Source organism: Cuculus canorus, chromosome 1 (assembly GCF_017976375.1).
Source record: "Cuculus canorus isolate bCucCan1 chromosome 1, bCucCan1.pri, whole genome shotgun sequence".
Taxonomy (NCBI): Eukaryota; Metazoa; Chordata; class Aves; order Cuculiformes; family Cuculidae; genus Cuculus; species Cuculus canorus.
The window spans coordinates 10,977,371-11,004,582 of record NC_071401.1 but is presented as its reverse complement, the minus strand read 5'-3'; the positions used below and the strand labels follow the sequence as shown (position 1 = coordinate 11,004,582).

The window sequence follows — 27,212 nt, the reverse complement described above, 5'->3', positions numbered from 1 at the left end:
AATTTGCATGTATTACATAATTTCATTACTTCTGCTACACTACTATTTCAGTGTTCTTACTGATATTTGTGCATGAAATTAATTTGGTTTAGTTTTTGCTTGTAGCACTTGTGTGGCTAAAAGAACACAAAATCTGGGCATTCTACATATTTTTTGTTCACGAACGTTTATAGCGTAGTTCAGCTCCTGAACTGTTTTGTTGCCACAAAAGGACCAGAGATGTAAGAAAAATTTGGAAAAGCACAATAAAGACTGTTTCAAATATTTACCCTGGAGGATGCAAGAGACCAAGAGGCACCTTGAAAACGTCATTCAAGAGGACATGGGGCAGCAGACATTTGGTTACTTCTTGCCCTGAGAGTAACATGCTATGTTGTCCAGATCCATAGGGTCAAATGCAGATACCAAGACAAAGTTATCTAATTAGAAGCCTCACAATTGCCTCTGGGTTTCGTATGTTGTTTTTGTCAGGCTTGGTTTTACATAGTAGTCTCCTCCGTTTGAAAGATAATAATGAAGGTGGTTAAAACGATTCATTAACGTTGTGTCCATTTGAGCAAACTATCCAAACTATTTCTATCTTCCCTGGTATCAAGAGCAGTGATCTTCACGCAAATGTCCAAAGGTCTTTCGGCCTTTTTAATTTTTTCCACAGCCTGACTTTAATTAATGATTCATGTGTAAATTTTTATACAATTACTGTACCAACTGACTAGCTTTCAATTTACTTTGGATTCTTTGGGAGGAAGAGAGGGAAAATATCCTTAGAACTCATAACAACAGCAGACCATATATTTAAATGACTGTAACAATTAAATGCCTGTAAGACTATCTGATGCCCCTAGCCATGCCATCTGCTCCACTTTGCTTGGTAGTGACCTACACAGCTTCCCACTTGGTTCCTTCAAAGAAAGGGCCATGTGAGGTGACAGTCAGAGGACTATTTTTTATTTTGCTATGAAAGCAGAGGAGTAGAAAGCAATTAAAAGCAGTTAGGTTTTTTGGCCATCAGCTCTCTCCTCGGGAAAGCCAAATAGCTTCTCCAATGGCTGGGAATATGATGATAATTTCCAGGCTAAATTCACTTATGGCCAATTTCAAAAGTGGTTACTAGGCGCTCTGGTTGGAAAACATGTCAGAAGAAAAACAGGGGTGGATATGTTACAGCTATATGGTCTTTGGACTGACATTCTCTGGATCTGCATAAATAATTTGGCTACAGTCACACAAGTCCTACTTTGCAGCTTCAAAAAGCTGAGGCTTAATAAGAAGATGAATGATTGTATCTCCACAAACCAAATTTCATTAGTATTTTCAGGTGGTGAGTTCAAAGCTCCAGAAATCATTTCAGAAGGATTAAGAATCTGAAGATCTTTTTTTGAATGCAGCGTATATGGAAAACCCTTCTGGAGAAGTGCCTCAATACCACCCAGGATCCCAGAGCTTGGCCCACAAACAAGTGTTGCATCTGAAAAAGGTCACCCTTTATAGCACTTTGAATATGAAACAAGATTTTGACAACACAGCTGAGCTTAGTCCATGAAGTAGATTTCATGTTTATCAGAGAGCTGTAATTTGTGGGTGTAGAGTTATTTGCTTCTTTTAAAAATAAAACTCAGCAGTGAAAACACAACATGAATAAGATACCAAAACCAAGGAGTGTGGCACATCTGGGTCTTCTTCATTGGTGTGATAGATACTGCTGCTTTCTTGCTGTGTTCAGTTTTTCCATGGTGTTTCAGCTTCCCAAAGGTGGGTGCTAAGGAGGAACCAGGGTTGAGAATGGACAGTCTTTGGGATGCAAGTACAGAAGGTGGGCTGCGTGATTAAAAGTAATGGCGCTGAAAGGAAGACAGCAAAGGAAGACTACGCACCCTTTTTATGTCATAAGGCTAGCATTGCACAACAGGCCAAAATGGAACAAAAATCTGGGTTTCAAGTACCTTTGCCTTTTTTTAGGAAATGCTAGCTGAAGACAGAAGAAAAGCCAGTCTATATGCTATTGGTAGAAATATGTTAGTGAAACAAGTGAGCTGGTCATGCAAACAGCTTGTGTGATGGAAAGCAAACAAAGTGGAGAAAGTCAGGTGAAGTACAACAGCTACAACTATAAATGAGACCTCCAGATTGTTTTGAATTTGCTCTGATTCAGATGATGCAGCAGATGAACAGTTAATGCAGCCATTAAAGAATAAATGAAAAAGTCAAAAATCAACAGGAAAGGCCATTATTTGCCATAACGTAATAGAAACTACTGCACTGAATGTCGTCCCTGCTAGGAAGTGGCAACACCAGATAAAAGCAAAAGGAAAAAAGAAATAATTTGGAAAAATATCCTCCCTGCCCCAAGCCTGTTTCTTCCTGCTGGAAATTTCTGAAGTCCAGTTATTACTATTTAGCCAGATTTGTTCACAGAAAAAATGGAGAATGATGGAGTCAAAGAAAGGCTCAGTTCTCAGCCTGTGAAATGTTCAGAAGTCTCACTGTACTGCTTGTGGATCCCAAACATAATGACGCCCATGGACTCTGCTATAGGGAGAAAAGGCTGGAAAAAGAAAGAGAGGCAGGTTCATACTTGGGCATGCTGCAGAAAGAGTTAAAAGCCATCAGTTCATCACTCTTCTGTGTGGTGCCTTGGAAGTTTTCACAACACCAGATGTGTGAAAAAAAAAAGAAGAAAGAAAGAAAAGCGAACACTAGTAGACATCCTGGTGCCCTGGAAGCAGTTAAATTAACACCCAGCAGGGACAAATTTGCAGCTTTGGGAACAAGCTTAAAGTTAGCCTGTTTTCATTCCTGGAGTGAATTTGCAAGTGTATGACAGTGAAGCCTGAGAAGGAGCAGGAGGCCTTGGATTAAGGATGGATAGCCACAACTCACTCCCACCCTCTCTCCTCCCACTTCTGTTTGGCACTTAGGCTGTGAAGCTCCCAATCCTTCTCCTAATCGCTATGTCTTCCCATGTCTTTTACTTCCAGTAGGGAAAAAAACCCATTCTTTTCTTTTTTTTCCATTCTAGCTGAAACCAGACAAGACCAGAGTCACACCAGCAAAGCCTGCTTTAGTTGGGATTGCAGTTTACAGTCATTTGGAGAAATCTAGTTCTGCAATGGATAAAGCTGGATGCACTTCTAACCAGAACCAAGGCACTAAATCCTTTAGTCATTCATCACTCACTCGGAGCCAAGCTGTGGCCTGAGTTGCAACCACTGCAAATTATACAAAGGACTGGAAAAAAAGACTATGAGAGTACATCTAACCCATCTTCCCAGAATTACAGAAAACCCTCACCGTCCCTCTTACAGGTTATAGAACAGACTGGCTCCATGGAAATACAATCTTCATTTTCACACCTTGGTCTTTGTAGGTGTTTTGGTATCAGTCAGTCAAGATGAGCTTTTCAACAAGATGGGCTACACGGCTTCTTATGAAGGCCCAAGAGGACTATTCAATCTCCATCATTCTTCCTCATGTGCATCTTCTGCAAGGCAGGAAGGAACTTCAAACGCTGGAACAGGCTTCCTAGAGAGGTTCTTGATGCCCCAAGCTGGTCAGTGTCTAAGCAGCATTTGGACTGTGCCCCTAATAACATACTTTAACTTTTGGTCAGCCCTTAACATATTTTAACTTTTGGTCAGCCCTGAAGTGGTCAGTCAGTTAGACTAGATAGATGATTGTTGTAGGTCCCTTTCAACTGAACTATCCTATCCTATCCTATCCTATCCTATCCTATCCTATCCTATCCTATCCTATCCTATCCTATCCTATCCTATCCATGTTGGTTGTTTAATGGCTACACTTGCAGCCAGGAACGGTAGAAGAGATGCAGGGTCCCCTGAAAGAAGAAAACCAGAGAATGGGATGTATTAATTTTTTTTTTCCAGTGGGACAAATATGCAGCTGATTCCACCTCCCTGACTGACGGGGACTGGAAGGATGAATAGCACAGACTGAAACATGTAGCGTGTCCTTTCAGCTGCCAATATGAAGGGCTTATAGTAAGGCAGGTCTGGAAACCTGCATTTCCTGCCCTGTCCCGAAGATTTCCTGCAGACGCTTTGGGAACTACTGGACAAGAAGCCCCTTATGCCCCTTCATTTATTCCTGCCATAGGATACAGGAACAGTTAGTTTCTAAATGTTATCAATCTTCCACTCTCCCCTTTGCAAAGACCATAGGTGCTTGTCCCCTGTGTGTCAGTAGCTCTTATTCTGCCTCATTTCCTCCCACGTTATTTCTCATTCACAGACCCCCTGCCCTCCTTTGCCTGCACCCAGACTCGCTCTTGGCTCCCTCCTCCTGAGTTCCTAATCCTTCTCCCTTATTCTTCCCTTCCCAAACCTAGTTTCCAGTATGTATTACTGCCTTCCAGGCTTCTTCCTACCCTCAGACCCTTACCCTTCTTGCACTTTTCTCCTTCATCACCTCATCTCCCAGTGTCTGTTCACCCCACCACATTAGTCCTAAGCAGGATCCAGTCACACCTGGCTGTTTCTTTCCCTTACACTATACTTTCTGCTCCCTGACTCTCTCCTGCCCTCAGTTCCTGTCCTTCCACACCCAGACTCTCTCTTTCAGTTAGTTGTCCACCTTACACTCCCTCTCTGGCCACCGTCATAGCTGAAGTTCTCCAGCAGCAGTCACTTGAGTTGAATTTAACAACTTGCTACTGCTGGCAAGAACAATCCCATCTCCACTTCTTGCCTTCCCTTGTGCCAGTGTTGGCTTTGTCTGACTCCAGAAGCCGGAGGAAGTCACTAAAAGAACAGAAAACCAACACAGAAATAAAAGGGATAGTTTTCCGCCAGTTTTGTGAGGGCTTAGACAAGTGCCAGAGCTGATGCCAGCGGAAGGAGTGGACATGGGGTTGTGGTGGGGGAGGATTTCTTGCTCGCTTCTGAAGCTCCTAGCCTTTAGATCCTTCTACCCCATGAAACCTCATCTGAGAGTGTCCAAAGCCCCTTGTCCTTCCCTTTGTTGGACATATTTGCATGTATTTCAAGGCACTGTAGTTTGAGTCTTCATATGTCTTGCAGGCAGAGCAGCACAGCTGAGATCATGGATGCTGAGTCTTCTGCAGCAAGGCTATGCCCAACATATGTGTCTGGCTTAAGCACTCTGAACTGTGCCTTTCTCCCTAGTTACAGAGGAAGGGTAGGGTTAACATTAAATATAGATAACTGGTATGATGAAGAGGGATGAGTATGCCCCCTATCCTTCATTGCTACCCGATTTCTGTGTTTTCTATTGAACAGGCGCTCAGCTCCTCTCTAAATTCCAGCTAGACCTTGAGAAAACAGAGCCTTGTCAGAAGGGACAGAGAAGGGAGGATCCTTTTGAAAGACATGACATGAAGTCAACATGGTTGGCCTGGTCAACATGGTGTGAGGCTACCCTCAAGACCCCACTCCTTTCTCACATGCACGGAGACAAGCAGAAACTCAGGTATAGCCAGGGCATGTCCACCCTCAAAGGCCCCTTGGAAAGCTTGCACGCTGCTGGGTACACCTTGATGGGCTATTTGCCATCAATCTATAGGTATATAGAGAAAAAGAGGCATTAAACAGTGTTCTAAGTGCTCCAGAGGTCTCCTCTGGGGGACTGTGCAGGCTGTAAAGGCCGTAAAACCTCAGAGTTGGGGATGTTCGGTATATAGAGAAGGCCAAGGGCAGAGGAGAGTCAGGTCAAGATGAGTGCAGGGGGGGAGTGATAGGTTCAGGCACTATCCTGAGACACAAGGATACTGTTTCTGAGATTGACTCTGGATCTAGTTCAACTCTAGACTCTGTCAGAAGATTTCTCTGTGACGGTAAATGTGTTACTTATCCAACAACTCCTGTGGATTGATTATAATAGCTTTGGATGAGATGTTCCTTCTCTCCTTCCCAAAATATATAATAATATATAAAATATACAGTAACATTTCCTTCCTCTAAAGGTTTGGCTGGCTTGCTTATTTAGATTATAAATTCTTCAGGGCAACAGCTGTCTCTTCAACTCTGTGTGTACATTACCAGAAACAGACAAGCAGCAAATGAAGCAGGCAGATGGTTCTGGATTTGTTCTGTTGGAGCATCTGGCTGATTTTCTGGATCAGCATCACATACAAAAGGTAAATTCACCCATGAAAACTCACATTAAAGGAACATTACTAGGTCTGTTTCTGTCTTAATGACAGTCATCTGTGGCCTGGGGCAGGTCTCCACCATAAAAACACCAGCAGTAAAAGTGTCTGAGTAGAGGAACAAATATTTGCCATTAAAATATTCCTTAATTTTGAACCCCTAGAGAGACAAATTGCTGAGACTTGTTCTTGAGGACTTCAGGGAAATAAAATAATAGGATGACTATAGTGAGAGAAATGGGAGCTGGAGCTTGTTAAAACTTTTTTTGTTCCTTAACTTCTTGAGGTATTCATAAATTGCCTACAAACAAGAAAAAATTTACAGGAAAGGGGCTTTCACCATGCCAGTTCCAAATGGTTGTGGAATTATATTGTTTTTCCAGGCTGCCTTTCCAAAATCCCTGCAGGAAGTTGAGTCAGGGTTTGACTTTGGCCTCAGATGCACACACAGCTATAGCAGAAATCCTCACTTCAACCAGGTAAGAAAAATATCCCAGCTTTATTGATGAGATCACAGGTTAAAAAGACTATCTTGCTTAATAGCAGAGAACCAGACCTGAAACATGCTAGCCTCTTTCCTTCTAACATTTAACACAAACTCATGTTCTCCGCTCTACCTCAATGCGCCAGGCATGTTAACTGCAAACTCAGCCACCAACACTGTGGATTTTCTCATCTGTCCTTTCTTCCCTGTAGCAAACATCACCTTCTCCTACGTGTGCACCAGGCTCCTCGGCTCACCCTCTGCTTCCCCACTCTAATCCATGTCTTCAAGGTGGCAATGGTGTAAAACAGAGGACTGAAGCAGGTAGCCCTTACTGTGCCTCCTGTCTTCAATAGCATTTTTCTTCTACACAGCCAAGACAACCGACTGGCTTAGGAAGTGCCTCCTAGATCACATCAGTCCTCAAATCAACATCTCTAGACATGAAGCTGATATCCTTCAATTTCATTCTGTAAAACTCATCTTTTCCTTGATTCCTACAGAAGGAGGCAGGGGTCTCCTTTTAGTCTGAGTTTATAGAATTCTTCAGAGAATGACGTTTTGCCTTATTAGTGGACCTCCCCAGGCACTTTCACAATGCTAATAAATAATTAATACGACGTAAGTGTGCTGACATTAGCAAAGAACTGATCCAGGCAAGTGCAATGATGATTTTTATGTCTTCATGGAAGTACCTTCAAAAAGCAGTCCAGATGAGACAACAGGGACTATTTCAGCTACATCCCAAATCCCCAAATCCAGAAGCGTTTGACCTAAGTGGCTAATATTCTACTATTCTACCAGGGTAAATACTTTGTACAAAGAGTTCAAGAACCCTTACGGAATTTTCAGTGTCTCTGAGCCTTTGAATTACAGTGTCCTAAGGGACTGACCTTCCATGGTGCGACTGTCTATATATTTCATTCAGCAAACTGAGCATGAATGCTATAAGGCAATACTAAGACAGCTGTCCACCATGACAATACAAGAACTTATGACATTTTCTCTCTGGATTCATGTTCATAAATCAGCTATGACCCTGCAAACGATGCAGGTTATTGGGACATACTCAAGTTTTTATCCAGAATATTTAATTCAGAAGTCCTTGCATGAAGGAGTGCAACCAAAATGGAGCTATCAAGAAAAGCTCTCATCCAAATATTATTTTTAATAAATTGAAAGCATTGAAAGAAAGGTCACATTGTTATTTTCTTACACTATGGAACAGTTTCTATTATTGCAGATTCCAAAAGCCTGGAATCATTGTTATTTATGATCTAAGTCAATTTAAGTTTGTACCAATTGCCACAAGCCAATCTAGGTTTTCTCTCTTCATTTCACAAATACTTGCAAAATAATTCCTTCACACTTGAAAAGAGAGAGCTTGTCTCACCAATATGTGCTCTTCTTTTCTTCTTTAGTGGTAAACACAAAAGTCTAGGAAAATGCTGTTATGATATGCCTCCTCCAAAGTAGCCACAGTTTCTTTGAGAAATTTTGGAGGCTAAATTAGAAATATAATTTATAACTCAGCAGTAAACTATAACAAGAATTTTTCTATCCACGCTTTTAAAAAAGCCATTAGATCTTTTGCTCCTGGTGCTTCTTTCTCGAGTAGCACTCTAACAATCTGACAGTTTAACATACACTTCTTATTAAATCTGTATGGTGCCCATGGTTTAAAAAAAAGAGGTAGAAGGCCATATCCTGCTGTTTACTATGCTGCTCTAAGTCCAATTATGGTCTCCTGAAAATAAATGAAATTACCTTGGGTTTACACCGGAGAAAATGAGAGGAGAATCTGTCTCAGCATCTCTAGAACTGCCAGGTTAGTTGAAATACCATCTCTATCCCTCAGAGATATTTAGAAGTGATGCATATATATCAGGTAAGCATTGATTTTCTGGGCATTTGAAATGCTGATGTAATGGAGGGGGGTCACCTCAGCACCGGGAACTCCTCTCAGCACAAGCACCTCTATACTGGTACATTCCTTTATTCAGTGATGCACCACGGCCTCTCTCCAGCCAAACACAGCCATGGGTCATGGAGGACCTGAAAGGGCATCGTCCACATGCAGCAAAATACAAAGCCTTGCAGTGGGAGAGCATGAGGCATGTATGAGGCACTAATACTTGAAGGAGGTACTGGAGAAGGGATTGCTCATTATTGCTCAGTGAAAGTTAGGCTAGTTGGCTTTAAAAGGAGCCTATTAAGACATGGTGAAGAAAATGATCTAAAGCATACTCCAGTTAGGGCAAGTAAGGGCAAAAAAAAGTCCCAAACTACAACTAATCACACCACATTCCTGGGTTTAAAAAAAAATAAATAAAATAAAGAGAGAGAAAGTAAAAAAGCAGAAGAAGATCCCATCCCATCTGTTGTGAGTTTTAATTGCACAGACAGCACCGATGTTCTCAGAGCCTTAAGAGTAAGGACTACTCGTTGTTTGTGTAAAATGGAGGCTGAAGGTCTCAGGATCCCTTGCATTATCCTTGCCCCCAAAAGCTGAGACTAAATAGTGTACATGTCCACATGTAGCAGACAGTGTCCTTGCTCCCTTAGGGTTCCCTTTCTCATGAGCTCAGCTTTCTTTTCTCCCTTCCCTTGAGTTAAAGAAGTTGAATAAAAAAATTTGGAGAAAAAGTCAGCTTGAAACCTTGGAGTTTAATTTGGCTTTAGGCCAAAACCAGAAGGGGATGAACAATATTTTATTTAGTATTACAGTCTTTGTCTTTTTCTTTCTGTTTTTTGACTTCTTCACAGAAAACTAATGGATCTTACTGAACGTGTCTTACAGGGGATGAAAATATGCATCAAATTTCTTAGACTAGTTAAAAACATCAAGTTTTTTGTTCACAAACCTTAAGTCCTGCTTAAGAAATGTCTTTCACTGGCTGGAATACATTACTTCACAAGAAGAAAGTTAAACTTCAAACTTCTACCCAAGCCCAGTTAAAGATTTTCCCCACATCAGCCCTGGTCCTGTATAAGAATTACAAAACTGATTAAAACTGTGCAGAATTTGGAGCTTCTAATTATTCCTTAAACAAAGACAGTGTTGAATTTCAAGAGTTTTTCATGACTATGCATATGCCATATCCTGATAGACAATGGAAAGGTGAATCGTTCACAAAACAATGGAGAATAAAGCAGAGAAGTAAACAAAGCCTTGATTCAGATCAACCTTCCAGGAAACCAAGATGATTTCCATCATTTTTATGACTTTTCCCTAGAGGCAAAAGACATCTAATTAGCAAATCCCCCTACAAGTTTGCTCCTATTTGACACAGAGTGAATGTGACAAGCAGAGAAATTATAAGCCTTACATTCCTAGTTAGCAAGCTTGGGCTGATAAAGTCAAGTTCAAATGCTTTTTTGGGATCTTAAGCTTGAGGAATAAAAATCCAGAGGGTGAGCTGGTTAAGCCAAAAATGTGAATTTATAGTGTTCCAGTCCGTGTTATCTGATGGCAATGTCACAGCAGTCCTTTGTGAATATGCACTCACATTTTCAGATACAAAGTGTTCCAGCCAGTACTGAGATGGTCCTTTTTAATGCACAATCATAATGATCTGAGGGAGAGTTGAATAATACAAAGCAAAATCAAAACTTGCTTCCTCATAAAGGAATAGGGCATGAGTAAAATAAATATTACTCATGAAATTAGCTAGTAAATGCTGGTAATTAATCATGTATTACTGTTAATGATGTGTAGGAATCCTCAGAGGTGGGAGATGATCCTTCAGGAAAGAAGACTAATTTAGTCACCTTAGTAGTAAAGCCAGTGGGCGTTCACCCATGGTGTTGCTTTGACGTTTGTTTTCTTTATTGTAAGATAACACTAGTGATGTCTTCTCTGATTTAATATTCAAACTCAACCTATGGGTCAAGCAGGTCTTGACCAAGGAGTTGGTGGGCTTTTGCAGCCATGCAGGTAGGTACTAAAGGAGTCCACAGAAGTCATAAATACTGCCTGTTATGTTCAAATCTTTCCAAAACTCTGCAATTTATGCACCAATTGTATTCCTAGGTATCATTTCAGTAGCTACGGAATACTCTACTGAGAGACACCTACCCGATATTCTGAACTTCAGCAGAGCTTTCAAATAATGGCCAAGGATCTTTATAAAAATCCAGTTGCCTTTCTAGAACATTCACACAACAGCACTGTTGCTGCAAAAGCCCCATAGTCTGTGCCTACAAAGTTTCTAAGCTTCTCAGTTGTGCTGTGAGTCAGGTAGCTACATCCTGCATACAAAACTGTAGGAAAGTGGTTCAGATGACAAGAGGCTTTGGAAAGCTACTTGTACAAGTCTGTGATGACAGGCAAAACTCCTTCCTTGCTGTAATATCTAAAGTTTGGCACTCAGTAAAGTTCATTTAGGGAATAGTTTCCTATATCAAAAGATCTTGTAGCTGCATAGGTGAAAGATCCTGCTACACTTATGTTAAACCTTGCTTATACTACTATAGCCATGTTGCCAAGTACCATCCTGTTGGTTTGTCTCCCTGAGCAGCAGCCTAAGAGGACAAAGAAAGTAGCTAACATTGCCTTAAGCAGAGTTGCTCTCAGTGGTTTTATTCCTTTCCAGAAGGTGACCTTGCACACTTTTTTTCAGCAAAATAGTAGTGTTTGCAGGAGTCCTGCCTGTCTCCCCTGTGCTGACAGGCTGCTGGAAGCTTCACCATGGCTGAACGAAGGAACTGCTAAAATTCATCTCCCTGCCAGTCTATTAAGAGAATGGGGAAATGTGCATAAGAATAGAATACACAGTGGCTCAAGTAGGAGAGGAACGGCCAGCAGAGACCTCCCACAAAGCGGCAAAACTGTGCTTGCTTCTTGCCAATGCTTGTTCTCCAGCATCTCCCCACAATGCAACGTCTACCCTTACAAAGCTGCCTAAATGTTTCACCTGGTACCTGTTACTAAGGGAATGTCTGCTGGATAAAGTCACAGTTAGTTGGTCAGAGAAAGTGAAAGAGTTAAAAGTAGAAAGGTGTCCATGCATACAGCTATATTTACTTCACATGTTTTTTCTAGAACCTCAAACTGTTCACGCAAACAGCTTGGCGAAGAAACTCTAGTTCTGAATGATTTATTCACAGCGTTGCTGCCCTGGGAAAGACTTCGGCCTTCATTTTTCAATAGTTTCTTATAGCTGTTTTTCACATCCACAAATTATCTCGACACCTATATTTCCATTCCATACTTTCAAATCTGTTCAGCCTAAGTTCCACCAAAACTCACCATAGTGGCTTAAATGTACTAAGTTCAAACACGTTTTTACTTGTTTTGTACCTGATTTCCAGTTTCTGGGTTATAGTGAGGTTACATATTCAAACCTCAGTTGCCAGGTATGAAAGTTGGGATCCTGGTGCACAGAGACTTGACAGAACATTGCTGAGCTATAGTAATCAATCGTGTCAGAGCACTGTCTCATGATAACACTGTGGGAGCTGGCCATGTGGTATATAATTGTAGAGGTATCTCTGCCAACCTTCACCTTCATATCTAAGCAAGTATTCTATCCAGAGAATATTCCCAGAAGTGTGATGGAAGTTTATAAAGCTCACAGATAAGTCTTAGTTTTCCTTTGCCAAAGAGATAACAAATGTGCAAACAGTATTTTTGTCATGTCAGTCAAAAGACATCAAAAAACCAGAATTTCCTAACCCTCCCTGAAGAAAATGATAGCGTAAAAATTAATGTTGTAAAATATATTATCTAAGATAACATAGGAATTCATTAAAATTTTGCCATTCAAAGGAGCTTAAATTTTCGTAAGCTAGAAAACATGGATAGGGGTCCAAAATAAGCTTACATCTGCCCTACTATCTCATCTTCATGACAAGTAAATATGATTCTGACATAGTATAGATCAGTGACATATTCACTCCATTGCGTTAAGAAAACAGAGTTGTCTTTCTTGAAATCCTTATAAGCGTGTATCCACGATATACCCGAATAGGTGTTAAATACGCCATCACTAGCTCTGCTGAAGTATGTGTTGAGATGGTCGTCTGCCACCAGTACACATTTCCTGGAGGAATGAGGCCAGGTTGGAAATGTCTTTTTACTATTGAGACCAGAACGATTCTGTAAAAAATAAGGAGGAATTTGCCTTACCTGTCTATGCTGCTGAGAGACTGGATACTGCAAACCTGAGATTTGTTGACTTTGCTGCATTTTCTGAAGCATCATTTTCTGCTGCATTGCTAGGGGTACATTAGGTGGCCTTTGAAGAGACTGGCTTGGGAGAGGCTGAGCAGGCGGCGGCTGTGGCTGTTGTTGCTGCTGTTGCTGTGGCTGTTGCACAGGGGCTGAACCCTGTGCCTGCTGTGTGTAGTGCAGAAGAGCAGGCTTGTTTTGGGAACCCAAAACTGAAGGCATCTGCTGGTTTGTTTGCTCTGAGTTAAAGTGAAACAAAGGCTTTGTGTTGCCATGATGCTGCTCTAGTGGTGGCTGAGCGCTGTTGATAAAGTTTCTGTTGAGGTCCTGAGGCTTCTGTTGCATGATTATGTCCATGGGATTGCTCTGGGGAGTGGTTGGTTTATAAACATAGTTGTTCATCCCTTTTGACTGATTTCCATTCACTGGTACCCCAAGCATTGCTGAGCTTTGTGGGCTGAACTGTTGCTGGCGAAAAGAAGGACTGGGGATTTTCTCTTGCACGAAGGGTCCAGGGGAAGGTCCTGATGGAGACAAGGTGGACCAATTGGTCGTCTGGTTCTGCTGCTGCTGTTGCTGCTGGATCAAGGCATGTTGCTGCCGGTTGGCTGCGATCTGTTTGAGTTGCTGTGCATGAGACACCTCCTGCCAGTTAGGCAATGGTCGACTGGATGCAGAAGAAACCTGCGATACCTGTGTTTGATTCTGAGGCACCGAAGGGATGGGTGAAGAGGTGGACATGGCAGCAGGGGCCATAGTGAAGGCTGGACCTGTAGAAGAAGGCCTCATCTGTGGAGAGCCCACAGGAGCCTGATTCATGCCTGGTGCATATTCACTCTTTATCACCATCTTATCCATCTGCAGAGATCTCGTGGGGCCCCTCTGGCTCTGCTGCCCAAGGTCAATGTTGAATGGCTCATCTTGTTTTATCGTGGCATTTATCATATTCTCTAGCTCGAGATCACTCATTGGTGGCACTGATATGTTGTTCAGTTCATTAAATAGTTCCTGAAGTTCCAGATCCATCATTTGTTCCCACGAATCTTCCCCATATCTGTTAGGGAACACGTTCTCATGGGATGTCTGGCCATCTAAGTGTTTGCTGCAGGACATCGTTTCTCCTGGTTCTTTCTTTACCTCTTTCAAAGTCATATTAAACATGCCATTCCCGCTAGCATGCGTATTGTTTGCTAGGCTGCTAGCCTTTCTTTGTGATCCTTGCCCCACAGACATAGTTCCTGACATTGACTGGCTTTGGCAATTGTTAACATGTTGTCCACCTTGTCCCACTGAGATATTATCGCCCACTCTTACCCTCTTAATGTCAAGGAAAGAGCTCTCTGAAACACCATTGGGCCTCTTGTTGTTGACAGGTGACAGATTCACCACCAACTTTCTCTTCAAGGAGCCTTGGAGCTGAAAGAAGCGGAGAAAAAAAAAGATATCATTAGATGACATTGAAGGAAAAATCTGTTGTCTCTTTCATAGAAGGATCTTGTAAGTCAATAGGCAAGTAAGCATTACTTAGTAGAGAAATCTACTCTGAGCTTTCTCAGTCAATGAAACTACGCAGAACTGCAGGAAAATATGTTGTGAGACGTCTCCCTGCCACCACCACCTCTGTCCTTGTAGCCACAAACATTTTTCTAGCACTGCTGCCTCCTGTTGATCACAGATCCCCTTTCCCTCATGGATGTGAGTAGAGGGAGGTGGCCAAAGCTGTAGCTGGCAAAGCCCAGGGCATATCTGCCCCATATTCGCTCTTGTTTAACTGTGCCAGACAGACCTAAAGTAGTTTCAGACCCCAGAGACTAACATAGTCATGAAATCTGCCCTTTTGTCTATCCAGTCCTGCAAGATTTCACTCTTATGGTTTTGCTATATGATCCAAAGAAACATTTTTGACTGCTGTACAGTCCAAAAGTCCTAGAAGACATTTTGATGGCACACATGAGCTCCAGGCATCCCGATCTCACATAGGCTTATACTGGCCAGGGATGCATATAATTGAAGATTTTAGATGTTAACTTGTTCAAAACTGAAAATTAAGTGACTGGAACGACATCAGGTTATGTCAGCCAAGGGTCGGACCAATGATGTATTGCTGGATTATTTTCCAGAGATGTATATTAATACATTAGGCCTTAATTGTTTATGTCCCGAAACATCTGCTATGAAACACACAGTCTATGCAATACTGCTCTGAGAACTGTAACGCTCTTTTCTTTCCTTGAATATTTACGGCTACACTTTCATATCCACAAGCCATGTGGGCCAACTGAAGGAAAAGAAGTTTGGTCCACCTGATTTACGCTCGTCTGCCATGTCTGTACACACAAATTCCTATCCCGTGGACACAAAACAAAAGTGTAGTGTCATGAACTGAAGAGTTTGGACTTGGTGCAGACACACTGTTGTTTTGAATTTCAAACACATAGTTCATAAAAGAATAGATCACTTTCAAGCAAGTACACCTATCATATCCTTATCTCTATATGTTAAAGATGTGTTAAACACCGACTAGTCACAGTAAACCAACAAGCAGGCAGCCCTCGTGCAAGCTGCACACACGCAGTCACTGTTTCAGCTGTGAACAATATCAGCAAACTACACAGGGAAACGCTGCTCATCTTCTGCCTTTCTGCACCTGGGCAAAAGTGCAACCTAAGAGGTAACAGACAAATGTCATCTGACAAACACCAGTGTTTACCAGTGAAAAATGGCCCTTGTACAAACTGCGACACCTTGGGAGCCTGTGACAGGCAGAAGGAACACTGAGAACTCTAATTTTCCCATTAAGTGAGGAGGGATGATTTATGAGATCTTCAAACCACATTATTTGTATCACGCCATCCTATGTATAGAATTCCATGGACACTTAATACTCTCTTATGGCCCCTGCTCCCCTCAACTTATCTATAGGTAAGAGCTCTTCCCAGATAACACCAGGTATGAACATTTTTATTCTAGAGTGAATACTAGTCAGTAGCTTGGGAAAAGCTCAACTGACAAATACATGTTTGCTCCATACCCACCTACCCTTCCATTGCATCAACAGGTCACTGAGTTTACCCCTTAAAAGCAAAGCTTATAATTTCTCTCTCTGACAGTGAATAATCCCATCTCATGTCTCAAGTTAAGTTTCCAGCACAGTTTTTAAATGACAGATTCATATTTTCATTTCATAAGGACAGACATGTGGGTGCCTATTTGTACAAGTCCGCAGACCTTGTGCCTTCAGGAGTGACTAATTGTCGTTAGATATCCCCAGGGAGGAAGTTTTGGGTGGTCACTTGCAAAGAGCTCGGACGGCCTTTGGTTAGCATGTTCCTTCTGACACATGAGTCACTGTACTTTCCTTTAGAAAAAAAAATCCCGGTAAGTTGCACTTCCTTCTACCATCATCTTTGCTGTCAGTATGTTTATTAGAAATCATTCTCATGCCTCCAAATTCATCTTCCTGGGAAATGGGAAGTCCCTAGGTCATCAGAATACATGAGTTGGCAGCACGTTTTGATTTCAAACGTGTTGCTGACAGAAAAGCGGAACAGATAATGTATAATATATCCTCTGCACATATATATATATGTGTATGTATGCTTTGTGTGGTTAATACGCCTTTCTGATTTAATTTTGCTTTGCTTGACATTTTCAATCAGAGGGAGCTGTTAAAAAATATCTGCATGTTTTCAGAGCACCTGCACTAGGCCTTCTGATACAATCAAAACTCAGGTGTTGCACTGTGCTGTGGGTAGTAGCTGCTTTTCTTCTTCTTCATCTGAACAAGCTGCTAGCAGATAAGGGGGAGCTGTGAACTGGTTTGCCTAGTGACACATACAAGTAAGCAGCAGAGTCAGAGAGAGCACCACTATCTCCAGACACATCCCTTACCTTAACCAAACACTCCAACCCTCGACATAGGCTGGAGGACTCCAGGTTTCATGACATCTGCTCTGCTAAAATGCCCACCAAAAAAGGCACTATGCATTTTGAAAGAAGAAGTAACAAGTGCTGGCTTATTGCATCTCCCACAGATCTTGCAAATGTTACCCTCCAAATGCTGACAACTTCTTGGTCAATAGATGTCCCCACTTTAAAGCAACAATAAGAGCAAGCAAGGCTGCAAAGTTGCAGGAGATTCTTGGGGGACTTCACAGAGCCTGCTGAAAAGATCCTGCTTCACATCCCCCATGAGTTAGAGATGTAGAGGGTGAGGGCATGGGAAGGATGTGGCAGCTCACAGGGATGAAATCTCCTCTCCCTCCTTGCACCAAGCTGTTACCAATTACGTATCAGAATGGTTCATGAGGGTCCAGTCTCTGCTTGTCCAGTGAGACAAGCAGCGTCCACCAAAGCCTCTCTGTCTTGCTATTTCATACAAACTCTATCTTTTATGGGACATCGCTGCCTGAGCATTATGCCTGTTCTTTTTCTGAGGGGAAAGGGCCAGGGTTCCATCACCCAAATCTTTGCAGTTTTCTAGCAATCATACTTTTCAACTACTGATCGAAAGTCAGGACTCAAGCCCTTTTTCCCCAAGCAAAGCACAAACTCTTCAGAGGGTAAAAAAAGAGCTTGCTGGATTATCAAGCTGCATCTCTTCCAGTTTGCAAGCCAGGATTGATTTGGGTCAGTAAACGTAAAGCGAAAGTTCCTATAACACACCGGCACGTTCTTCAGATCAAACAGGCTTGCAATTACACATCTCAAACCGCTTGAACCATGTAATATTGAAAGGCTCTGTGATGGGAAATAAGTGATATGACAGTAAGTGGGAGAGGAGGAAGTCCTCCATGCACAGCTCCAGCCCACAGGTAGGTGGGCAGCACTGTGTGAACCATCAAAGAGTACACGCGTTTCCTGGCAGCCTCTGTTATTGTAAGACCTTTCACTGAGCTGGCTCTAGTGAGTCAGCATGTGTTCACGCACTTACAGTGAGGGAGTGCTGGATGCATTGATTTTATGAAGTTAAAAGAGCACGGGCTAAGCCTCTGGAGATCATGTTTGCAAGGCAGCACAGTGCTGTGACTGGCCAAACTGCTCAAGGACGTTAATAGTAGAGGGCAAAACTTTAGACAACCCAATGTGACACCATGTCCTGTGCAAAGGGACAATTAAATTCTATTTAAATCTTATACTGAGTCTGAAAAGGTTTTTAAGAGAGGTAGTTTCTTTTCTAATGCTCCCAGACACCAGGCCAAATCAGCAAGAGTTCCACTGAGTTAATAATTAAGGCTTATCAAAATCTGCTATCAAATAACTTCTCTTATGGCAAAAGGAAAAATAAGCTTTTGCTTCATCTTTCTTTGGGTTAGAATGTTTAAGTAAATGTAGAACTAGAAGATTTTTGATTTTTTTTTTCTGGCTTGAAAACTTTTTCAGAAACTGGAAAACAAAAACTACTTTGGTGCAAAAGCACAATTTGTGAATAAGAAATTTTAGAGACAGTTCTCTTCAAATGTCCACAATTAACAATACTTTTTTTCACATCCTTGATCCATCGCTGACACTACTCATGTGTATGCACCTTGCATTCCTTTCCACAGGGACTATCCACTACGTCCATGAAAAGAATTTGTCTGTGGAAGTAGGAAATAAGGACAATCTGTTTTCACTTTCATTAAAAGTCTCATTCTTTGTACACTTCATGCAGCTTCTTCAGTTAGACTTCCTTTAGAATTTGCTTTTCGCTTCATTTAACAATGTGTAGTAGCAGAGAACTTGAGAGAAGTCCTAGGTTAACCATTTAGCAGCCCTGTGTTTCATAGTTTACAGGACAAGTAAAGCACAGCTTGCCCCTCTGATCTACCCAAGTATCTCCATTCCCATTCTCCATTTCCCAATGCAACCCATCCTTGGCCTTGTCAGAGATGTTAGTAACACACCAACTGTCATCTCAAAATCTTTAAAGCTAGACTGTTAAGACTGGGCCAAAACACCAAAATGCTCCTAGCAAACTACAGAGAAAAAAACACAAAGACTGTTATATTTTTAATTCTCCACTAATCTTTATTAGCTGAATATTTCTAAAAGATCTCCTACCACCTTTGTTTTTCCATCTCTCATATTTTCCTATTAAGGTTTGCAGATTTCTTAGCTTGTGTAGTGGAAGAAGAAGGATGAAAACCATAATGTGCTACTAACTCAAACCCCAAACGATTACCACACTTTGTGCAGCACGAAGCACAGCAGCGGTTCACGTGGAATAGTACTTCTGATGTTAAAAGAGCAGCTTTGGACTTTATGTTTTTAATACAGAAGCAGCAGAGAAATCCACTTTAAAAGGTCCCTTTTGGACTTCCTAGATATTCTTACAATATGTGCTGACTGTATCTATGGCTGCATTGTAAACAAAAGACTTCATGTATCTGGAGAAGGGAAGGGTAAAGGAATTACATGAAAAATGCAGAAAATATTCAAACAATGAAAGTGGCAAAAAAAAAAAAAAAAAAAAAAAAAGGAATTCATTCCAAAGGAAGAAAATATGCTGAATACTACTTCTTATTTATGCTGTGAAAGCACCTTTGCATCCCAAGGCTGGACCCAGTGAGCCACCCCTAGGATGAAGGGCCTGAAATTGAATAACAGATAACAGTAGGTCACCTTTTCAAACATTGGTTTGCAGTGTTTGCTTCCACCTCCTGCACTGCCCAGAGGTGACGTGAGCATCCCTCTGGGGAGGGTTTAGGGTTCACCAGTGCAGAGCCTCTCCATTGTGGACATCTTCCCAGCACACAGGAGGCCCAAGCACCCCTTTCCTTGTTTTCTTACACCTTTGAGCAGACACACTGGTTGTGGTAATGGATACTGAGGCCAGCTGCAGAGCAGCTGAAGTGCTCTAGAGATTGTGCAAGGATGAGACAGGGCCACTGCCCTAAGCGGCCACCTCCAAGGCTATCACAGGTCCTAATGCAGTGATCACACACTCATTCCCACAGCCTGTTTCGGACTACAGATGCTCTTTGTAGGAACAAGCAAGAGGTCTCACACTTCTGGGAGACCCAGAATTCCCACTTCTTGGGCTACATAATGATCGGAGGGCTGGAGCACCTTCCATACGAGGACAGGCTGAGAGAGTTGGGGTTGTTCAGCCTGGAGGAGGCTCCGAGGAGATCTTATAGCTATCTTCCAGTACCTGGAGGGGCTACAAGAAAGCTGGAGAGGGACTGTTCACAAAGGCTTGTGGTGACAGGACAAGGGACAATGGGTGTAAACTGGAGAGGGGCAGATTTAGGCTAGACATAAGGAAGAATTTCTTCACTATGAGGGTGCCCAGGCACTGGCACAGGTTTCCCTGGGAAGTTGTGGATGCCCCATCCCTGGAAGTGTTTGAGGCCAGGTTGGATGGGCCCTTGGGCAGCCTGATCCAGTGAGAGGTGTTCCTGCCCATGGCAGAGGGGTTGGAACTAGATGATCTTTAAGGTCCCTTCCAACCCAAACTATTCTATGATTCTGCTCTTTCTACAGATAGCCTTAAATCCGGCAGCTCTGGCTGTTCCCACTCTTCTCCCCATGCAGAGCAGCAGATTCACTCTGACATGTCTTCCTAAAATCTTCTCCTGAGCACATGTCCCCAGCCCCTCTGCTCTGCGCTTTCTCTGAACAGCAAGAAGGTATTTATTTTTAATATTTTGTCTTCATTTGCAACTTCTACCTGATGTGGCTGATAATGCAAGCATGACAGTTGTCTTCAGAGAGATTTTAGAACTCCAGGTTCATAAAGTTCAGTCTGCTGGATGATGTTGATCTGGGAAACAGCGTTAATTTTTCATGTAGGACTGAGTGATGGAGGTGGGGCTCTGAGCACCCAGCATGATAGGGAACTGCACTGAGAGCTGATGCGTCCTCACAGCACTGCAAAGCACCATGCTCGGGTCAAGGCAGTACTGCTACAGTGCAAAGAGCTGCGTAAGAGTAGCAGATGCCATTTCCTCCTCCAGCCTGGTTTGCAGATTCATTTCCAGGTGCCTCCTGCCACCTGCTCTGTGTTCATACTAAGGGAACCAACTGTCCTCTCTGAGCAGCAAAGAGGAAGAGCACGTGCCTTCAGGTCCACACTGTCAGTGAGCATAGCAGGTCAAGCCAGCACACCTCTACGCCGCCTCACTCCTCTCCCATTTAGCTAATTACCTTCTGAGACCGCTCTGATGACAAGGAACAATGTTTACTGCCATGAGATTTTTGCACTACATATCCCAAACCTTCCCATCACCTACCCCTGTCTTTCTCAAAACAAGCTCTTTGGGAAGAGATCTGGTGTCTATACAAGGCCTTCTTCCCTGGTAGATCCTTGGTAGCTCTGGTAGATCCTTGGGCATAAGAACCACTGTCGATAATAATACTGAATGAGAGCTAACACAAGTTTTCCTCCCTGTTTACTGTAATAAGTGCCACTAAAACTGAATTTATAGTAACAAATAAGGGTGTTTCTTGGCTGACAAGTATCCACTTAATTTTCATTAGCTGGAACAAGTCTGGAATAGTAATCAGTATGTTAGAAATCCCACAATTTACCTTCATTTATGGAAAAATTACATATCTTGCCAACTGAACATAATAACCATATAAAATGCATCCATATTATTCACAATGTACTGCCTAGAAATAAAACGTCAGGGCTTTTGGCCAAGTTGCTGAAGCACAATAATTATATTTTTTATGCAGATTTTACATCTGATGGATTACAAAATATCATGTCTAGCCACAGTCTTTTAGAAGAATAGGAACAAAGAGAAACAATAGCACTTTAACTAGGTCAAGATTGCTAATCAGAATGTAGCATTCATCACTGTGTGCAAAACAAATAGGCATGAAAAATCTGTATTTCTTATCCTGCAAGCTGTGTATTTGTTTTCTAGAGAAGTCTTTTCTATTCTCTTTTACTTTTTTTTTTTTAAGATCCTTTTCAACCATGAATAAATTAACAATCACTTTATGTGAAATCTACAGAAATTTATGTCAACGTTTATTACCATGAAATATGGAACAAAGCATAACGCAACCTGAGCTTGGGGAAATGTGACTGCTTAACCGATCCTATCCTGATGAGAAGGAAATATCAAATGCATTATAAATGTTGACAGGATGATCAGGCATGTAAAAGAGGTCATCCAACACCACCCTCCACATTGTTTACCAGTTCCATAAGTCAGCTTAAGGTATTAAAAACACATACTGTCTAGCACATAAAGCTCCTAATCCTTAAAAATGTGTCTGCTGTTGTTTGATTTGCCTTTTAGAGATCAATAGCATAGCAGATTTCACCTAAGAAAAGACTGCTGAGAGCAGTCTGGTCCTGGGTTTCTGCCTATCATTGCTTCCAAAATGGCTATGTGAAGGCTTTGTATCTCCAACAGATCACATATCCTTGCCCACACGTAGGCTTTTATTACCTGTCTAAGCACCTATCTCCTCTGCAATCAAAAGTGCAATCAATGGAGGAAGACAGCAACCATCCATCCAGCCTTGGAAATTAAGGAAATATTTAGACTTTTTCTCTCTTTGTGCATATCAATGTGTCGCATGGGGCACTCACATCGACTATTCAGCCTTGAAGTCTTTTGCTGGGTAAGTTACAGTTCACAAGAGATAAGAGTCATCACTTGTCGACTGGAAAAAAAGGATACCTTCAGCATATTACTCAGTTGTGCTTCCAATGTCAGACTCTACGAGTCAGGACAAGGAGGACCTGCTTGAATTGCTTTCCATCAGTACTTCAACTAGGAGTCTTAATGAGCAACTGGCAACATAGCTTCTGCCACCAACTTCAGTGGAAAAGTGTTATTTACGACCAAATCCAGACCTGTGGTAAAAGAACCCCTCTAGCAAAGCTCATGCACGCACTTGCTTGACAGCATCTTCTCCTTGCCTCTCTCCATCATGCCACATTCACCCCATTAGGGACATAAAGTAAAAACAGTATCTAATAGCCATTTTCAAAACTTTCAACTTAAACATGCACTGTCAGGATAGGCAACTGCACCCCACCAAGAGTTTGACCTATGTGAGCAGAACATACAAAAATTTAGAGGATTGTGGAGACAAGTAACAACAATTATTTAAGAGCTTTGAAGAGAATGGACAAGAGAAGGGACAAAGAAAATTGCAAAAGTTTGTATAATAATACTTGACTATATTAAATGCAGATCAAAAGGGTATTTAGCAAACTTGAACAGCAGTAAATTCAATCCCAAAGAAATTACAATATTTTTTTTCCAATGTGGATAGAGTCTGCTGAACTATATGACAGATCCAGAGCTCAGCAAGATCCAAAGAGGGACTGGCATTTGTTTGGAAATGAGAAGATGCTGACTTAGGAAAAGTGATGATAAAATATTTAAAAAGGGATGCAAATACTAAACATGAAGGTTCAACCCAGTCTGTGGTTCATGGGGACGGGCTACGGTTGTCAGTGGGCAGGTAGAGGTAAGGGGAAGGAGTGGTGGCTTTTGTAGAGCTATCAAGATCAGCATATACCTTCCTCTGATATATTTGTCATTGCTATTGATAGGATGCTGCAAGGGTTTAGACAGGACACATCTGGCCATGTTTCACAACTCCTGTATTTCCAATACTTCAGAAGTCTGGAAGAAAACTGTAAAAATGGGAGTAATTTGACCTAAACTTTTTCTACTAATTGTACTCCTGAATTTCAGTTTTACCCTGAAAATACAGACAGAATGACAAAATGAGAATGAATAGTAAAAATCGGTCTCAGACAATGTAAGATCATTAGTAGGTTACTAGAACTTTGAATGCCTTATTGTCTCAGACTAGTGCATGTTCCCAGTGAGGTGATTTTCCATGATTAGTACCATCTTGATGATATTTTATGAGAAGGCTGAAAGAATCCAAACCTACAAAACCAGCTAGAAAGGCTGAATAGAAACATTTGGAAACAACCACCCACTCAGGAAGGAATAGTCCAGGAGATGCAAAAGCTTGGTGTGGATAGGGGGACCAAGAACAGTCCTAGCTAAGAAAAAGGCATCTTCAAGCTAAAAAGACACACCTCAACCATTCAGACACTGAAAATATTTCATAGCACAGAGCAGCTAGCAAAATCTTGGCTTTTACAAAAAGATTTGCTTTGGAAAAAGGATGGCATTGCAATAGGGCTCGTTTGTCTCAAGAGCTGTTGATTTTGCACCAGATGCCATCATTGTATGGTTTAAAATGGAACATTGAACAGCGTTACACTGGTCACTGAATAGGTAGGAAGAGTATGTGAAGACCAAATTTGGTGCAAGGAAGGGATAACAAAGGGAAAGAAAATGTGAGAGCCATGCCTTGGCCTGTCTGTAAGAGACAGACTCAACACCAGTGCCCTCAGCAATCCTCAGATGGATTCAAGAGAGACTCGGTGAGAGTGCCAAGGCAGGACTTGCAAACCTCCCCAATGATGAGGTGGCACAGTTTGCACACTGCAGCCTTTCAGCTCCTTTGTCCTGCCTCTTTGAGGCAAAGCACTGCTGCTGAGCACACACTGTGGTTTGCGGCTTGGAATGGCAATGCCAGTGACTAAGACCGTCAGTGTTAGTCCTGGCTGCAGACGTTCATGTCTCTGCAGCCATCCAGTCTCCTAGGAGCCTTTGTACTGAATGCCATCATCACAACTACAGCTTTCTTCAAGGAGACTGTTGGTCCTAGGCTCATCACTGGGTCCCATGAGACACAGTGGGATGCTAAGTAGCTGATAAAGATGCTCCTGGTAGTTCTGGACAGGAGCCCGTTCCCATCAGCTATGCATTACATCTCCTGTGGTGGTAAACCACGAAGGGTCACCACAATACTACCAGGTATTTTCAGCTACTATAATATTTTTCAATGAATGGGACAGAATTGGATTCATTACACTTGATGCTTCCTATACGCTTTATTTCCTACGTGCACCAATCACTTGTTGAGTGAATTGAAACAAATACAAACAGCACAGAAAAATAACCAGTTCTAGGCCTCTCAAAGGTAATAGCCATTCTCAAAGTCATCTTTTCCTTCACAGCAGCCTTAGACCTGATTCTAGAGCCAATCATTAACCCTGGCTTTGAAAATTCAAAACAAGAAAAATGCTCTGTTTGGCAATGACTGAGTGGAATAGCATCTCCATCCTCAACGCACTGTGACATAGGGACACACTCCTGTAAGATTGCACATGGGTACCACAACCATCACTAGAAATAACATTTCTTTGGCTACACAGTGAAAATGGCTCAGTCAAGGATTCTAAGGATCCCTCAACTACAGGGGAGCTTTGATGCATCAGTGCTGCATCACTTTTGTAGCCCATGCCTCAGTGATGCACCAGGCGTGGCCAGAAGCAGACCTGTTCAGCTGCTCTGTTCACTTCCATCAGGGAGCCTAGACGCGTGGAGAAAGCCCCCACCAAGAGTCATACAGTTCGAAATCCTCTGCAGTTGTATAGCTCCGTAGCCGAGTCTCTTAAATTCCATCTCTGCAGACCACTAATACAGTAGATACCGAGTTCATTTGATACATGTGAATTTACCATGTTATTCACAGAAAGAAAACAAAAGTATTGTGGCAAGGGCCCTAGTGGAAAGTTCCTTTTTTAAAAGACCTTTAGGATCATAAACTCATGTAGCTGTGAAAGGACTCCTGGACATCATGTGGTCCAAGCCCTGCTGAAAACAGAGCTACCTTCAAAGCTACATCAGATTGCTCAGGATGTTGTTCAGGCAAGTGCTGACACATCCAAGGATGAAGACTCCACAATCTCTCTGGGCCCCATTCCAGCTCTCCTTTTTCTCCCCAGGGATGGTGAGCAACACATGTTCCTTGCCTCTCATCCTTTTGTTGTTCACTTCTAAGACAGATCTGGTATGTAACTGGAAAACTTTGAATGTAGAGTGAATGGAGGAAATGTATAAATTTGACTTGTATCCAAGTCAACGATATATATGATGAGGGAGAAAGAGGAGATGAGAGCCATAAATGACAATGCCCTTGAGAAATATTCCATTTCTATGCAGAGTCTTTCAGAGAAAGCATCAGATTAGTGGCTTTTAAATGGCCAGGAAACTGATTCTGCAACAGATGAATCCGAGTTGCTAAATAATGCTTTTCCATACCCCCAATCTAAAGTCCATTGAGAGATCCAAGTTTTTAAATGGACTTTGCTGGACTTTCTTTCTCACTCTTTGATTATAAGATTCCATGACAAGGACTTTATCTCTACATTTACTTCTGAAAAATACCCTTCATGCATTTAGACATTGTCAAACACATTAATAACGAGCTCTGTTTTCCAGCTAAATTCCAAAAGACACCGATGCACATTCAGCGCCCTTGAACAGTAGACTTCTATTTAGGTGCCAAAATATAGATCCCAATATACTTTAGAAAATACTAGACTGGATAAAAAATAATTTTCCATTTTGAAAACTAATGTGAAACCTTTCACCTTTACAGCAGCAGTTAATGGTGACAGAAATCATTACAGTCAAAGGGCTGCAGAGCAAACTGCTATATATGAAACTCTGGAGGTAGCAGACCAATTCCTAGTGGACAAATGACCACATCATTCTTGGTGCTAATTAGTTCCTTTTGCCCTTTGTATGCTCCCTTTTCTTAAATAAGCCTTAGCGAGGAAGCTCTGGGTCACACAAATGTGCTCAGAGGGTACTCACCAACTCTCCATGCTCAGAAAGACTGACCAAAACCTCAAGATTATCAAAGCACTTCAGTGAAACTTTGTTTGCTTATTACTTAGACTAGACTTGCTTCGGTAGATACATATTTATTTTAATTTATTGTGTGGGAATAAGCATTTTATAGCCTGTTAAAATACCTGCAAATATTCAGAGAGATCTCTATCTAGAAAATAGTCTTTGTTTGCACACTAACTTCTGTCTATGGTGGTCTGTACTTAGGAGAAGCCTTTGGAAAGGCGGGCTGTGAAGTCTTGCTTGGGACATGGACCAGATCTGAGGAGTCTCCAGGGCAGTAGTTGCTCTGGCAGGCACAGATAAATTAAATCTTTAGGTCATCAATCAGGCACCTTTCACGTGCATTTTGAAAAACACAGGAGGCAAAGCATTTTGCTACATTGTCCAAGTGGCATTCAAAATCCAGGGACTCTATATACGCTGGCATTTGCCTACATACATGTCCTTCTCTGTGAGTCTGCACTGAAGCCCAGTACGAGAGTGAGCCAAATTTCCTCTTGCTGTAAACAGATGCAGCTACACTGACCTGTGTCAGTGTTTTATTAAAAACCAGCCCTGGAGCCTGAAATCTGGATTATGAACCAGCGTTTACTGGAAGTGCAGACTGCAGCAGGAACTTCTGTTGGATGCCTATTGCAACAGACTCCTTGCTTCTTTTTAAAGTGCCTCTAGTGTTGTTCAGGGTTTTACTAAAGGAACACAATGGAGCTGGCAGGAAAGCAACAGCTCCTCACCATCTCAGAAAAG

At 42.0% G+C, this 27,212-nt stretch overlaps 1 protein-coding gene across 1 annotated transcript in view; it reads right to left on the bottom strand.

Moving 5' to 3' along the window:
* The window catches only part of MAML2 (mastermind like transcriptional coactivator 2), a 217,787-nt gene that overhangs the window by 54,538 nt on the left and 136,037 nt on the right, over positions 1-27,212 (bottom strand). The window contains exon 2 of the mRNA XM_054051618.1: positions 12,739-14,196. Within this exon, the coding sequence (XP_053907593.1) occupies positions 12,739-14,196 (1,458 nt within the window). The remainder of the gene's footprint in view (positions 1-12,738; positions 14,197-27,212) is intronic.